General features: G+C 47.5%; 1 protein-coding gene across 1 annotated transcript in view; it reads right to left on the bottom strand.

Moving 5' to 3' along the window:
• The window catches only part of BPIFB2 (BPI fold containing family B member 2), a 54,316-nt gene that overhangs the window by 20,426 nt on the left and 18,401 nt on the right, over positions 1–15,489 (bottom strand). The window contains exon 11 of the mRNA XM_063144337.1: positions 1,549–1,681. Coding sequence (XP_063000407.1) covers positions 1,549–1,681 — 133 coding nt within the window. The remainder of the gene's footprint in view (positions 1–1,548; positions 1,682–15,489) is intronic.

Genomic DNA, 15,489 nt, shown 5'->3' with positions numbered 1-15,489 from the left:
AGGCACGGAGGTGGTCCAGCAACTGTTTGGCTTGCTGGTCCACCCCCCTCCCTGCCCAGCCTGTGGGCCGCCCCTTCAGCTCCCCTCTCCCCCAGTACTTTAATTTTAATTTTTGTACTTTATTTATTTTAAAGTGATGGTCAGCAGCCGTTTGGCTCGCTAGCCTGCCCCCGCCCCTGTCCAGCCGATGGTGACCAACCAGGGGTCACCATCGGCTGGGGCGCACCTCTGCCGCAGCTCCGGAGGAAAGCAACAGTATAAGGCAGCTGCTCCAGGCTGGCTAGCACCCTTAGGGGCTGGGTAGGTACACTCCAGGTAAAGTAAGTCAGGATAAGTGCCCGACTGTTTCAAACTGGAGCATTGGGGGTTTGCCGCTGGATGGCTTCAGGATAGCGGCTGCATCATATAGCTGCCCTGTTGCCACTCCAGATCTAGATGGTCCGTAAAAAGAGTGAGCAGCAAGTAGATCTCCAGAACTTTGGGACTGTAGCTCCCAGCTATCTCAGCATTAACCATGACATCCAAAACACCTGGTAATCGACCTTCTGCCCACCCTTGGTCTGCAAAGCCCCTCCAGCGCTTTGATTCTACAATCTGGCTTTCTATGTGCAGAGAATGGTTTTGTTTATTTGCATGGAGGGACCTTCAGTCACCTGGGAACCACCTTGCAGTCCAAAGTGTACAGTTTGGAGAAAAGGTTTTCCACTACATTTGCCATTTGTGCGATCCATGCTGAGTGATGATGACAATGATGATGGCCATTGTTAGCATTTGTGGTTTATGCCTGATTGCCCATCAGAGACAGATGCATGAGTTGCTACAGTCCCATCCCATCCCAATAATGCCCAGTCAGCTCACGGGTCATCTGTAGTAGTATTTATTATTTATTATTTGTGGAGGCAGCTAAGCTGCACTGAATATTATCTAGTTTTCACTTTCATTTCAAAATTAGCATAATTATGAAATTAAAGTGAAAATTAGCTAATATTCAGTCCAGACCTCTAAGAGAGGCAGAGGATGACATCATGTTATGAGATCCTCCAAGAGATCCTCCCAGAGTGCAGGACACAGAATAACGGGCTCAAGTTAAAGGAAGCCAGATTCCAGCTGGACATCAGGAAAAACTTCCTGACTGTTAGAGCAGTATGACAATGGAATCAGTTACCTAGGGAGGTTGTTAGCTCTCTCACACTAGAGGCCATCAAGAGGCAGCTGGACAACCACCTGTCAGGGATGCTTTAGGGTGGATTCCTGCATTGAGCAGGGGGTTGGACTTGATGGCCTTGTTAGGTCCCTTCCAACTCTGCTATTCTATTATTCTATCAGGAAAAACATCCTGACTGTTAGAGCAGTATGACAATGGAATCAGTTACCTAGGGAGGTTGTTAGCTCTCTCACACTAGAGGCCATCAAGAGGCAGCTGGACAACCACCTGTCAGGGATGCTTTAGGGTGGATTCCTGCATTGAGCAGGGGGTTGGACTTGATGGCCTTGTAGGCCCCTTCCAACACTGCTATTCTGTGATTCTATGATTCTATGTACACTTACCATACTCAAGTGCTTCTTGATTAACTCTTACCACAGTTCCTGGGTTGGTCCCCTGCGAAGGGACAATGAGGGGGAAAAGGATGCTTAAAATGCAAACCTTGAACATCTTCTGCATCATTGCAGAGCTGTTGGGCTGCTCGAAAAGAGAGGAATGAAAGGAAGGGCAACTGTCAGTAGGGTTGGAGCAGAAATTCACTAGCTTCACATTTTAAGGCAAACTTACATAATTTCGCACTTTTGAACTAATATGCAAATCAAAACTCAGTTATCCTTATAATAACATCAGAAGAGCCCTGGTGGATCAGATCCATCTAGTCCAGTACTCTGTCTACGCAGTGGCCAACCAGCTATCGATGAGAAATCCACAAGCATGACATGGGTCTAGTAGCACCCTCCTGCCCATGTTCCCCTGTGGGGTTAAAAACTTAAGGCTAAAATTCTAGGGGCCCTGATATTAAATATTCAGGCACACCTATCTTAAATAGTTGGGCTGTGCACGGACACACACCCCTCCACTTCACTTCACTTCAGATCCCAATTCAGAACTTCTGAATTTGGCCCAATTCGCTTCAATTCAGTTCAGACTTGGTCTTGCTTCAGATCCAGATCCAGATCAAGATCCAGATATCCAAATTATTCAGATTTTTTCATTTTCCATAAACTTGCATTGGGGAAAAATAACACCTATAACTTTTTTTATTTTTCAAGACAGAATTATGATAGTTGGAGACCTTACCAATGCCCTGGAGATGCTCATGTGTGCCAAATTTCAGACAGATCTGTGCTGTAGTATTCCTATAATCCACAGCTAAAAATGTGATTTTTCAAGGAAACAACGCAGCCACCCAAAGCTAATCTCTGTGTGGTTTTGAAGTGCAAATCTCCCCTACTTCAGTTTTCTTTTGTTTGTTCTGAAGCTGAAACATCCTGATGCTATTCCCATTCACAAAAGAAACAGGGGAAGTTAAACCCTGTCCTAGGCTGCCTGCAATACAGATATGACCTGGTTGGAAGCAAAGTGTCTCAAAGACGGAGGCCTTAGCTAGACCCAAGATTTATCCCAGGATAATCCCAGGATTGTCTCTGCCTGCTTCCGGGATCCCCTGTGTGTCATTTACATGAACAAGGATGACCCCGGGATGTGTTCAGAGGAGGGCAACCAGGATGATCAGGGGTCTGGAAACAAAGCCCTATGAAGAGAGACTGAAAGAACTGGGCATGTTGAGCCTGGAGAAGAGAAGATTGAGGGGAGACATGATAGCACTCTTCAAATACTTAAAAGGTGGTCACACAGAGGAGGGCCAGGATCTCTTCTCAATCCTCCCAGAGTGCAGGTCACGGAATAATGGGCTCAAGTTAAAGTAAGCCAGATTCCAGCTGGACATCAGGAAAAACTTCCTGACTGTTAGAGCAGTACGACAATGGAATCAGTTACCTAGGGAGGTTGTGGGCTCTCCCACACTAGAGGCCTTCAAGAGGCAGCTGGACAACCACCTGTCAGGGATGCTTTAGGGTGGATTCCTGCATTGAGCAAGGAGTTGGACTCGATGGCCTTGTAGGCCCCTTCCAACTCTGCTATTCTATGATCATCAAAGAGCCTGTCTGTCACTAACAGGAAAGAGGGTTTGCAAAGCATCCCCTTCATCAAAGAAGCTAGGGAAAGGATCCCTTTGGGTTCCTTCCTTCAGAGTTGAGTTACTGAACTGTAAGCACAGCTGCCAACAACAACAACCCTGCCTGACTTAAATAGAGGGGGAAAGCCTGCCAAAACAAGGAAGGGGGGAAGAAGGATGGATGTGCCTGTCACTCCCCCGAGGGCTTGAAGGTGGGATATCCCAGCAGGGGCAGATTGACTTTGAGAAAGACCAGCTGCTCCACCAACTCAGCGTCCAGGCAAGAGCGGTGGGGTGTCACCATGTCAGCCACCATGGAGAACACCCTCTGACTTCGAATGCTGGTCGGTGGGCAGCTGAGTCGATCCCTGGCCACCTGAGCCAGGTCTGGCCAAATCTGGCTGCGGGATGGCTAGCTGTGCCCATCGGGGTAGGGGGGAGTGGGGAACATAATTTAATTTTTTTAAAAAAAAAAAAAACATTTGCGCATGAGTGTTCGTGCGCTGCTGGTCGTTTAATTAAAAAAATGGAGGGCGCAACACTTCTCCTGAGGTCGTCGCACGTCGCATGTAAACAGAGGAGGGATCTCGTGATAAACACATCACGAGATCATCCCTCCTCCATTGTGGGCTAACAGGTAGGTCTAGCTACGGCCCAAGTCTCACCACATTAAGAGAACTACATGGCTTTGTCACCTATGCAGTGGCTTAGAAAGCCAAGGTGGCTGAACTTACCGTACTCTGTTGCTATGTGGTGGTAAGGCCTAGAGTTTCTGTTGGTGGCACTGCCTGGTCCCACTCCTCTCCCTGGACTAGACCCTGTGGGGGAAAGGACCTTGGCTTTATACAGCTCCCTGGGGTGGACAAAAAGCTAGAGATTGGGAGAGATAACAATCTCAGGTTTAACAAGGGTGTGGAACGTTTACTTGTGATCTAGTACACACTGAAGAAATGGGCAGGTTTCTTCTGCACACAATCCTCAATGTACAATTGGGGTGCAAACAATCATTCTGTCACAAAGCTGACAACAAGGATCAAGGCTTTCCTGGTCTTAGAGTGGTCAAGGTGGCAACACCTCCAGTATTTGGACCCCACCAAGTCGACAGTCTGGTCTGGATCCAGCAGAGGGCACGCATCATTTATAAAGCATTTTAGTTTGCAAAGTAATTAACCATGAGCCTTGGCATTTGGGCGCATTCACATTGCTTCAGGCACTTAGTCTTGGTAGTCCTTATAACACGTAATTTATGGCATTTCTATCCCAACTCTTCTCCAAAGACCTAAAGCAGCGGTGGGCAACATGCAGCCCTCCAGAAGTTTCGGCCTACGACGCCCATCCCATCCTCCCTCACCATTGGCTATGTTGACCAGGGCTGATGGGAGGGTCCACTGCTAATTTGTCCACTACTGAACTAAAAGGTGTCCAGCTAAAATAAGGTTGGGGCTGCTGCGCTATGATAGTTGTGCAGAAGAGGGGATTTCAGAGCATGTTCAGAGGAGGGCAACCAGGATGATCAGGGGTCTGGAAACAAAGCCCTGTGAAGAGAGACTGAAAGAACTGGGCAGGTTTAGCCTGGAGAAACAGTGACCCTAGACGTTCATACAGAGCTACCTAAGCCTCAATAGCACACAGTCAACCTAGTGGTAGTTGATGCCTTTACCTTATTTTGTTCCATGCACAGGCGGTTCTAGACTAGAGGGAAAAGAACAACTCTATTTCCAACTAATATTTTCACAAGACCTCCTGGACCAGCTGGTGTATTTTTCAGTCATTGGATATAGGACTGCTCTCCTCTGCTCTTCACCCTCCAACAGATAGGCAGATGGAATAGACAAATCAACCTCTGGAACCGCATCTGCGTTGATATACGACCGATCCATATGATAACTGAGCCTCACCAACTCATTCAACCCATGAATGAGTTTGCCTACAACAACACTGTTCATGCATCTATGCAGTGAAGCTCATTCTTCTCAAATGATGACTTCCATGCCCAGTATTTCCCCAATCCCTGCCCACATCCTACTGGACCAGCAGATGACCAATTCCTAGAAGAGTTGCACATGTCTAGACGGGTCACAGAGAAGAATGGGAACAAGCAGAATAGTCGTATAAGGCCCAGGCTGATAAGAAGCAACCACCAGCCCAACCCTGAACAATCAGAGATAAAGTTTCGCTCTCCACCAAGTATCCCAAAATTGTTCATCCCTGTTGAAAGCTGGATCATCACATCCTCGGACTTTCCCCCATAATCCAGATCATCATTCCTGTGGCTTTCAATCTCCACCTTCCCTGCTCCTTCAACATTCATCCAGTGTTCCATCCTTCCTTATTCCCTCCACAGCTGACTCAGACCCGCCTCCAATACAAATCGATAAAGAAGAAGAGTTTGAGATCCAGGATATTCTGGACTCCTGGGTACAGTGGACTGACCCCAATATCTGGTTGATTGCAAAGGTTATGGACTAGAAGCACGCTCGTGTGAGCCTCCCTGTATGTCCAAGGAAATCGACGCATCCAGAAATTTCATGAATGATATCATCAAAGCCTGGATCAAGTCAATCCAGATGGGGTCTGCCTAGAAGTGAGTGCCTGGTCCCCTACTTTTGAGGCTCAACAACGCCCTGAGGATGACTCAGATTAAGACTGACTGCATGCAGTTCCAGCTTGGAGGGAATCCTCAACAACCCCCTTCTAAATCTGTTCTTCAGTCACCAAGAGCGTGAGAACATAGAAATTGAAGCTGGTCCATTAAAAACTGCAATTAGTATACAAACCAGCTGCAGCCATTGAAACATCTGCTTCAGCCAGTTTTCTTAAGGCCCATCTTGACTGCAGGCCTTCATCCAGTTCACGGGAACACCTCCATCCTCCCCCCTCAACTCTATGTCCAAGTGGCACAAAGACAGACTGGGAATCTGCTGAGCCTGCAACATGGAACAGAGAAGGGAGGTCAAGTGGGAATTGATAAAGGCCACCTCACATCAAACTCATTCTCCTCTGCACATGGCTCCTCCAGCCTTCTTCTGGCTTCTCTGGACTGCAGACCTTTGCCTGAGCAACAGCTCCTTAGAGAGGAACGTTCAGCCAGCACTTCCGGTTCTCCAAGGCCCTGCCCCGCCTCCAGCTTGAGCTGATGTGGCAGCTGCCTTGCTCATCGTAACCCAGAAGAGACAAGGGTCACTGTGTGACTACTTTGTCCCTGGGGCTTGGACTGGAGCGAGGAAAGCCATCCCTAACGCTTCAGGGGAAGGATTTGAAGCAAATGCCTCCTCCCCTTCATCCAGTTCATGGGAACACCTCCATCCCCCCCAGTCAACTCTGGAGTCCAAGCGGCACAAAGACAGCTGCTTGGACCGGGAATCTGTCTTGGGATGGGGTGGGGGATGATCCAGGGCCTGCTGCCTTCCCTCCCGGAAGCCCCACCCCATCCCCGGAAGCCCCACCCAGATGGAAGCATCTCCTCGCGGAGGCCATGTGCCTCTTCTAACAGATTTGTCCCTTTAGCCCCCTGCCATACAAGTGGGGGGATGGAAGCAGTTAGATGTAGGGGTTAGGGATGTCCAAGAGATTTGTGTCAATTCGGCTATAAATTGCTCACATTGGCATAAAATTGGCAGAAACGCTTTGTGCACCAAAAAAAGCAAAATTGCAGAACTTCCGCCAGCTGGCCTGTCTTCTTGCCACAGCTGGGGGAAGAGGGAACGTAGTCTGGGGGGCGGAGCTGACAAGTATGTGTGGAGCTCAACCCCACAGCTGGATCCCTCCGACATACCTAACAGGTTCAGACTAAGGCAGGGCAAGATCTGGGAGGGAAGGCAGCAGGCCCTGGATCATCCCCCACCCCATCCCAAGACGTCCCAGTTACAAAAATCCTTCCCTGGATGGACGGCTTCCCTGATGGGGTGACGTGACCCCTCTGCAAACTCCTCATGCTCTTCTGGCTGAAGAGGAAGAGGCTGCATGATGGGTTTGTAGACTCTCATCTCACACTATTGCCCCGCTCGTGCTCTTCGCTCCTCTGATGCCATGTTTCTCGCCTGCCCAAGGGTCTCTCCTTCCCTTGCTCGGCTTCGTCCATTTTCGTCTGCTGCCCCTTACGCCTGGAACGCTCTTCCAGAACATTTGAGAACTACAAGTTCAACCGCAGCTTTTAAAGCTCAACTAAAAACTTTTCTTTTTCCTAAAGCTTTTAAAACTTGATGTTGTGCAGACTTCTACTGTTACTTTCTACTGTTAGTTTTTCCCTACCCTGTGCCTGCTTACCCTTCCCTGTACCTGTTGGCATTCTCTTCCCCTCCTTATTGTTTTACTATGATTTTATTAGATTGTAAGCCTATGCGGCAGGGTCTTGCTATTTACTGTTTTACTCTGTACAGCACCATGTACATGGATGGTGCTATATAAATAATAATAATAATAATAATAATAATAATAATAATAATAATAGGGTCACCTGACCTCATCGGGTGATCCCTCCCTCCAGAATAGGACTTCTTGGCATGGGGTTGGAAATGACCCATATGGGGTCACTTCCAGTCCCCCACATGTACAGCAGGGGTCTACGGCCTCATCCCATTTAATTTCATTTCATTTATTTTCATTTATTGCATTTTTATACCGCCCAATAGCCGAAGCTCTCTGGGCGGTTTACAAAATTTAAAAACTACAACAATATTTTAAAATGTACAAATCAACAATATCACAATAATATTCAAAATATATTAAATACACATGTACAGCAAAACAAACCAGGTAAGGGGAAAAAAGCCTTCAGCTCCAGCCTTGCTTTAAAGTCTCCAGGTTGGGGGGAGGGGAGAGGGGAGCAGGTGGAATAGCTCACCCTTGATGGCCTAGCATTTCTCCCCCAGAAGCAGCACCTCCCAGCCTTCAGCTCCAGCCTTGCTTTAAAGTCTCCAGGTTGGGGTGGGTGGGGAGAGGGGAGCAGGTGGAATAGCTCACCCTTGATGGTCTAGCATTTCTCCCCCAGAAGCAGCACCTCCCAGCCTTCAGCTCCAGCCTTGCTTTAAAGTCTCCAGGTTGGGGTGGGGTGGGGAGAGGGGAGCAGGTGGAATAGCTCACCCTTGATGGCCTAGCATTTCTCCCCCAGAAGCAGCACCTCCCAGCCTTCATCTCCAGCCTTGCTTTAAAGTCTCCAGGTTGGGGTGGGGGTGGGGAGAGGGGAGCAGGTGGAATAGCTCACCCTTGATGGTCTAGCATTTCTCCCCCAGAAGCAGCACCTCCCAGCCTTTAGCTCCAGCCTTGCTTTAAAGTCTCCAGGTTGGGGTGGGGTGGGGAGAGGGGAGCAGGTGGAATAGCTCACCCTTGATGGTCTAGCATTTCTCCCCCAGAAGCAGCACCTCCCAGCCTTCAGCTCCAGCCTTGCTTTAAAGTCTCCAGGTTGGTGGGGTGGGGAGAGGGGAGCAGGTGGAATAGCTCACCCTTGATGGTCTAGCATTTCTCCCCCAGAAGCAGCACCCTGATGGATCCCATTGGTCCATGGGGTCATGATGAGTTCGTTGAGGAGTCACATGACCCCCATCTGGTGATTCCTCCTTCCGGGGCAGGACTCTGGACGTGGGACTTGCGGGGATGGGATCGGACCTCCGGCAGGGGCAGAGTTAACCACCCCCACGTTAAAATAAGGCACAGGGTTTCCAGTTTGATGTGACGTTGCCTTTTCCCCTCCTCTCATGGGTTTGGTGTCCAATGTGGGGGGGAGATGAGACCTCTCTCTGCCCCATTGCAGGCTCAACCGGCCACAGAGATGGTGCCCCAAGAGGGGAGAAAATACCACAGGAGTGCAACTCTTGGGATGCCCAGGCCCTCTGAGCCATCTCTTCTAGGACTGGAGGAAGGTTTGGAGCCTGGGAAGGCAGCCATCACTGCAAGAGGCAGTCTGACATGGAGGAGTCTTCAGAGGCTGGTGCTCCAGAGAAGGCAGGGAGGAAGCTTTGGTGATCCAGCAATTCCAAATTCTCTGCAAAAAGTGAAACAATGATTTTTGGTTATATCAATGGAAGTTCCATTCTCATCTGTGCAAGTCAGACTTCACTTTAGAAACTGTGTGTAGATTTGGCACCACACTTGAAGAAAGCTTGAGATAAATTGGGGTGAGCTCAGAGAAGGACAACAAAGGGAATCAGGACAACAAAGAGAATCAGGGACTGGAACCTGAAAGAATCAGGGACCTGAAAGAATCAGGGATCTGAAAGAATCAGGGACTGGAACCAGGAAAGATGGAAAGAACGGGTAATATTTAGCCTCCTGAAGGTTGATACGATAGCACTTTCCAAGTATCTAAAGGGTTGTCCTGCAGAAGAGGGCTACAACCTGTCATTTTCTCATCCAAGACAAGAAATAACAGGCTTAACTTAGAAGAAGGCAGACTTTGGTTGAACCTCAGGAAAACATCCTTAATGGTCACAGCCATCGGACAATGGAACAAGATGCCTATGGGGGTGCTGGGCTCTTCGTCACTGAAAGTATTCAAGCAGAGACTGGGCAACCATCTGTAATGGATGGTTGAAACAGCATTTCTGCGTGAAGCAGGGGGGTTGGCCTCAACGGCCCCTTCCTGGTCTACAATATTACAATTCCCAATTCTATCATGAAGTCACGGAAGAATTTTACTCACAAGAGAATGGCCATGGATGGTTCTGGCGGTGTCTGAACATCGGAAGGGATGGTTGTTATGCAGGGGTTTCGTGGGCACCGTAGACCTGCCCCAGTTCCCAAGATCCATTGGAGGGTGGCATCAGTGGCACGCAGACTCCCATCTTGCCGTGACAGGAGAAGAAACAGAATGACCTCCTCCAAGACAATCAGTTGTTGGTCTATCTTGCTTGTTTTTTTTATTGGATATTTTATTGATTTTCTTGTTTTAATAATTTCATGTGAACTGCTTTGTGAGTTCAGTCTGTAAAGCAATGAATAAACACCCTTCATAACTCAATATCCAGTTGCTCATTGCATGAATGATGTCATGGCTAGATTTGTCCTTAGACTGAGAGTTTCTGGAAGGCCCTGGTAGCTGCAATAAGTCTAATCACTGTTTTTTCTCTCCAATGTAATCCCACTTTCCTTACCTACAATCCTGTGAGGGGGTAGAAGTTATGGGACCTCCATTCATACAGTCCGGTTTGGGGTCAGCAATTTTCTCCCTCATCCATAAACAAGGTTCTTGTAATAATAATAATAATAATAATAATAATAATAATAATAATAATGGTCCCTTTTCCCTTCTGGGATGTCATGCTTATTTATTTATTTATTTGTTTGTTTGTTTATTTATTACATTTTTATACCGCCCAAGAGGCGAATTAAAACCACAATAAAACAACCAACAGGTTAAAAACTTCCATTTAGATGGCCAGGGATGATCCTAAAAGCAGGTAGGTCTGGGATCGTCCCCCCTCCCTCCCTCCCTCCCTCCCTCTACACTTGTAGGTGTAGAAGTGGCCTAACTCTAAGCAGCCAACTTCTTTGGTCTCAGCTACCAAAGCTAGGATGTATTCCCAATGTTGAAAATTCCCATTTTCCTGAAATTTCAATGGATTGACTTTGGCCAAATTTGCCCCGTACTTCCACAGACTTAGCAAGGAGGAGATGGTTTTTTGAAAGGGCTTGCCAACTTCCCACCTTTATTGTGCTGCCTGTAAATAACCCGTGTGTGTTTTTAAGGCAGCTACAGGGTGTTTGCTCTTTAAGCCTTGCTTTGTTCTCTGCTCTCTATTCCTGGTCTTTCCCAGCCTTGGATCGTTGCATTCTGAGCTTACCCCATTGCATCTCAGCCTCCCACAGTGCGGTCCCTCCCCCATTCCCCTTGGATTTGGCTGCTGCTACTTCCACACTTTCAACATTCCCTTTTCATAGAATCATAGAATAGCAGAGTTGGAAGGGGCCTACAAGGCCATCGAGTCCAACCCCCTGCTCAATGCAGGAATCCACCCTAAAGCATCCCTGACAGATGGCTGTCCAGCTGCCTCTTGAAGGCCTCTCGTGTGGGAGAGCCCACCACCTCCCTAGGTAACTGATTCCATTGTCATACTGCTCTAACAGTCAGGAAGTTTTTCCTGATGTCCAGCTGGAATCTGGCTTCATTTAACTTGAGCCCGTTATTCCGTGTCCTGCACACTGGGAGGATCGAGAAGAGATCCTGGCCCTCCTCTGTGTGACAACCTTTCAAGTATTTAAAGAGTGCTATCTCCCCTCCATCTTCTCTTCTCCAGGCTCAACATGCCCAGTTCTTTCAGTCTCTCTTCATAGGGCTTTGTTTCCAAACCCCTGATCATCCTGGTTGCCCTCCTCTGAACACGCTCCAGCTTGTCTGAGTCCTTCTTGAATTGAACTGACCGTTAGGGACGTCAGAGGAATTTACAATTTGCTCAACACTGCAGGCGGAAATGCTCTAATTAGTCCTGGGTCATTCACTAGACCAACTTGCCAACCTCAGGCCATGAGGTATCCAGTCTGAGCCCCCAAATCCCTCACAAGTGCCCAACTGGTCAAGCTGTCATCATGACACCTTGCCCCTTTGGAATGATTTTTGTTGCCATCCCCCTAATTCAGCAAATGAGCCTTTTATCTGCCTCCGCTGCCTGAGATCCTTCCATTGATCATTCATGTGACACTTTGATGACCACATTTGTGAACTTTCCTACTGTGCTTGGAGTCCTTAGATCCACCCTTTGTTGTGTCCCACAAATAAAGCCATTTGGCTAAGAAAGCTGTGTTGAGTTGGGTCCTGGTTCTCCTGAATCCAAGTCATCAGTCAGGTTCTTTTGGTTATCAAAATGAAACAAAAAGCTGACAGGTTATTGATAGAAAATTGATGCAGAAAATAAACATGAAAAGAAAGTTAGCACATCCTACCAGCTAATCAAGCTGTCATAGCTGGGTGTCTATTAAAAAACCCCATGATAGGTGGAAGTCTATGAGAAAAGGGTGACATAACTATGAGAGAGGCACATCCAGGGAACAAGGCCTGTTCTTGTCAGCTAAAGCCTGCTAAAATCTATTTACTACGTTAGGCTACACAGACCTCTTAACACAGTATTTTGGAACTCTGTGAAGTCCATCTTCCTGCTCATTAACAAACTCACTCCAAAAGGACATCCAGGTTAAGCAGAGGGCCCATCATAAGGGCCCATCATGAAGCATTCTGCACACACTGAAGCCGGTGTGCAATGGATTTGGAATATACCCCAATTTGCAGGTGCCGGAACTGCTTTCCGCAACAAAGCTGGAAAGGGCTGCCATCTTTCATGATGCTGTGTGGTGGGGAGAGGCGTTCCACGTGCTCTAACACATATTTTCATGACACCGTTTTGGCTGCGAGAATTGACCCTCACTAAAATTCCTTGGGCTATCCTTCTCCATTCAGAATTTGGCTGGGAAAGGGACAACAGTCCTTTCTTGCTTTGTTAAGCACAAAGCTCTTAAAAACCACAGGTACTTACTAAGAGGGTGTGGGTGCAGCAGTGTTTACACTGAAGGTAAACAAAAGACTTTGCTTCCTTTCCTTTCCACAGACAAACCTTGTTTGGTGAGACATTAATATGACTTCACTGAGGGCTCTCACAGGCAAGAGTGACATAGGCCTTAGCTAGACCTAAGGTTTATCCCGGGATCGTCCCGGGGTCATCCCTGTTCATGTAAATGACACACAGGATATCCCGGGAGCAGGCAGGGACGACTCCAGGACAATCCCGGGATAAACCTTAGGTCTAGCTAAGGCCATAATCTCTGGACACTGAAACAACTTATTTCAGGAAATTCTGGATAGCAAAGTGCCTACGTGTTTCCCATCTTAGTAGAATTAAAAAAAACCACCTAACCACACACACCCCATTGGGGACTTAGCCTTTAGAAGCAGCTGTCTCACAATTGTGGTGCTGGCCATGGGCTTAGAGGTTCTGAAAGGGGACCACACCAATCTATCTAAACCAGGGGGTGAGCAATTTGTGGCCCTCCAGCTCTTTTCATCTACAGCTCACAATGGCTCCAGCCAACATTCCCAATGGTGAGAGATGATCGGAGCTAATACATCCAGAGTTGTCCACTCCTGGTCTAAGCAGATCTTCAGATCAACACGTATTACCCCAGAGAACTAAATTGAGCCGCCAGGGTTAGAGGTGGTCTTCCTCTAAATGGCAGTTGCTGGATGGCAGAGGGGGGATTAAATAAATGCCTTCATTTTATGTGGCTGGAAGCAGGATGCTGTGGTTGATGGACTCTTAGGCCTCAGCTAGATCTACGGGTGTAGCGCAATGGAGGGGTCAGGATCTTGTGATATTGCTACTGTGAGATCTCCCCCTCTGTTTACACACAGCGCACAATGGCCCTGGAGGAACGGGACGTTGCGCCTGCCATTTTGTTTTTTTTTTAGGGAGCGCATGAGCGGTCGTGCACTGAAAAGTACGTGTGTGTTTTTATTTCTCCGATCACCCCACCCCACCCACGATGGGGTGTAGAGCTCCTGAGGAGTTCCCAGTTCCCATGCACGGTTCCCAGTTACTTGCAAGTAACTACGAGGAGCCAGGACAAACCATGACAGTGGGACGCGGGACTGCAGAATAAACGTGCCTAAAGGGTAGGGTGATATCTCGGGGAAAGGGAGGTCTCATCCCTCCCTGCTCCTGGGTTCCCCTGTGCGTCATGTGGGCTCACAGGGACAATCCCCGGGATATCATCCCATCTATCTATGGCCTCAGTCTGATCTAGCAGGGCCCTTCTAGGACATTGGTATTCTTAAATCATGCACCATTAAGCTTGCTTGGCTAACCTATATAGGCTAACCTATATTGCTGACTATTAAGCAATTAAAATAGATACAGTGTTATGATTGCATGTTAAGTTCAAAGACAAAGACAAAGCAAAATAAAACAATAAAACAATGAAATAAAGCATAATACATAGGATTGCAGAGCTAGGGTTCACTCTACAAATATATCTCATCAGTACATTTCAATCAGGATTTCATTTCATTCCAAGTTTCTGCTTGCTCAAGCCAATCTCCTACTTGCTTAAACAATTTTAATTTTTTATTCCCATCTTGATATCATTCTAACATATGAAATCCCACCAGTGACTTTCAGCAAAAGTTTACACTTGCTTAGACCACGTAAAAAATCTCATTCTCATTTCAACTATTTTAGCACATACACTATTCTTCAAGAAACATTCAGTTTAACTTGTGTTTTCTTGTCTATTCAATTACCTTTTTCTTTTTGATAAACGCCTTAATCTACAATTTTGCTTCCTTCAAACTTGTTATCTTATCTGATTTCAGCTTGTATAGCATATGCATTTCTTTGTTCTCGTTACAAAAGCGACATTGCGTTTTGATCTTTGCATGGGAGGAGCTGCTGTTGGTGTATCTTCAGAGTGGCACATAAACCATGCATTCAGGAGTCAGGCATCTAGGTACTAGTATAATCAGAAAGCTTGCAGTCCTACATGATAAGAAATATTGGTGCAAGTACAGACATTAAGACACTTCTTAAAAGCAAAACAAGAACGAGATTACTGAACACATCATTTGCAGTTATGCATTTTTGCTTAAAGCCAAATCATTGTTGCACGCTCACACACACACACACACACACACACACACACAGGAAATATTTTTAATAGGCTCTGTCTTCTCTATCTGCCACAACCACCCCCACCCTCTAGGTGGCAGACTTGGGTAAAAGATTTATACTCTCTCTCTCTCTCTCTCTCTCTCTCTCTCACACACACACACACACACACACACACACACACACACACACACACACATACACACACACACACTGCTAGTTCCTCTCTTCATCTTTGGGCTTCTTATTGTACATCATACTTAAAAGCAACACAGAGAACATGTTATCACCTTCCACTAAGTGCTCTGACTTCCGGCATGCGCCGAAAGTCAGAACATGGAGCCATCTGTTCGCCTCCCCCACCCACCCTGCCCAGCATCCCAGCTTGGCTTTGGTTGGGAGCACCCAGCCGAAGCCAAGCTCTGGGGGAGGGCAGTCAGACAGCTCTACGTTCTGACTTTCACCACACGCCGAAAGACAGAACGTGGAGCCGTCCGTTCACACACCCCGCCCCGCCCCCCAGCATCCCGGTTTGGCTTTGGTTGGGAGCGCCCAGCCGAAGCCAAGTCGGGAAGCTGGGGGAGGGCGATCAGACAGCCTCCCCAAGCTTGAAACACTAAAACAAAATGGCGGGCGCAATGGCTCTCTACTAGAGTCGCATCACCTGATGTCAAGACGAGGGTGGAATCTCGCGTTAGTTACAACGCTAGATCACCCTTCCTCCCACACGGATTTGCAGGTAG

Source organism: Elgaria multicarinata, chromosome 1 (genome assembly GCF_023053635.1).
Source record: "Elgaria multicarinata webbii isolate HBS135686 ecotype San Diego chromosome 1, rElgMul1.1.pri, whole genome shotgun sequence".
Taxonomy (NCBI): domain Eukaryota; kingdom Metazoa; phylum Chordata; class Lepidosauria; order Squamata; family Anguidae; genus Elgaria; species Elgaria multicarinata.
The sequence above is the reverse complement of the archived record's forward strand: the minus strand, read 5'-3'. Positions and strand labels throughout refer to the sequence as shown.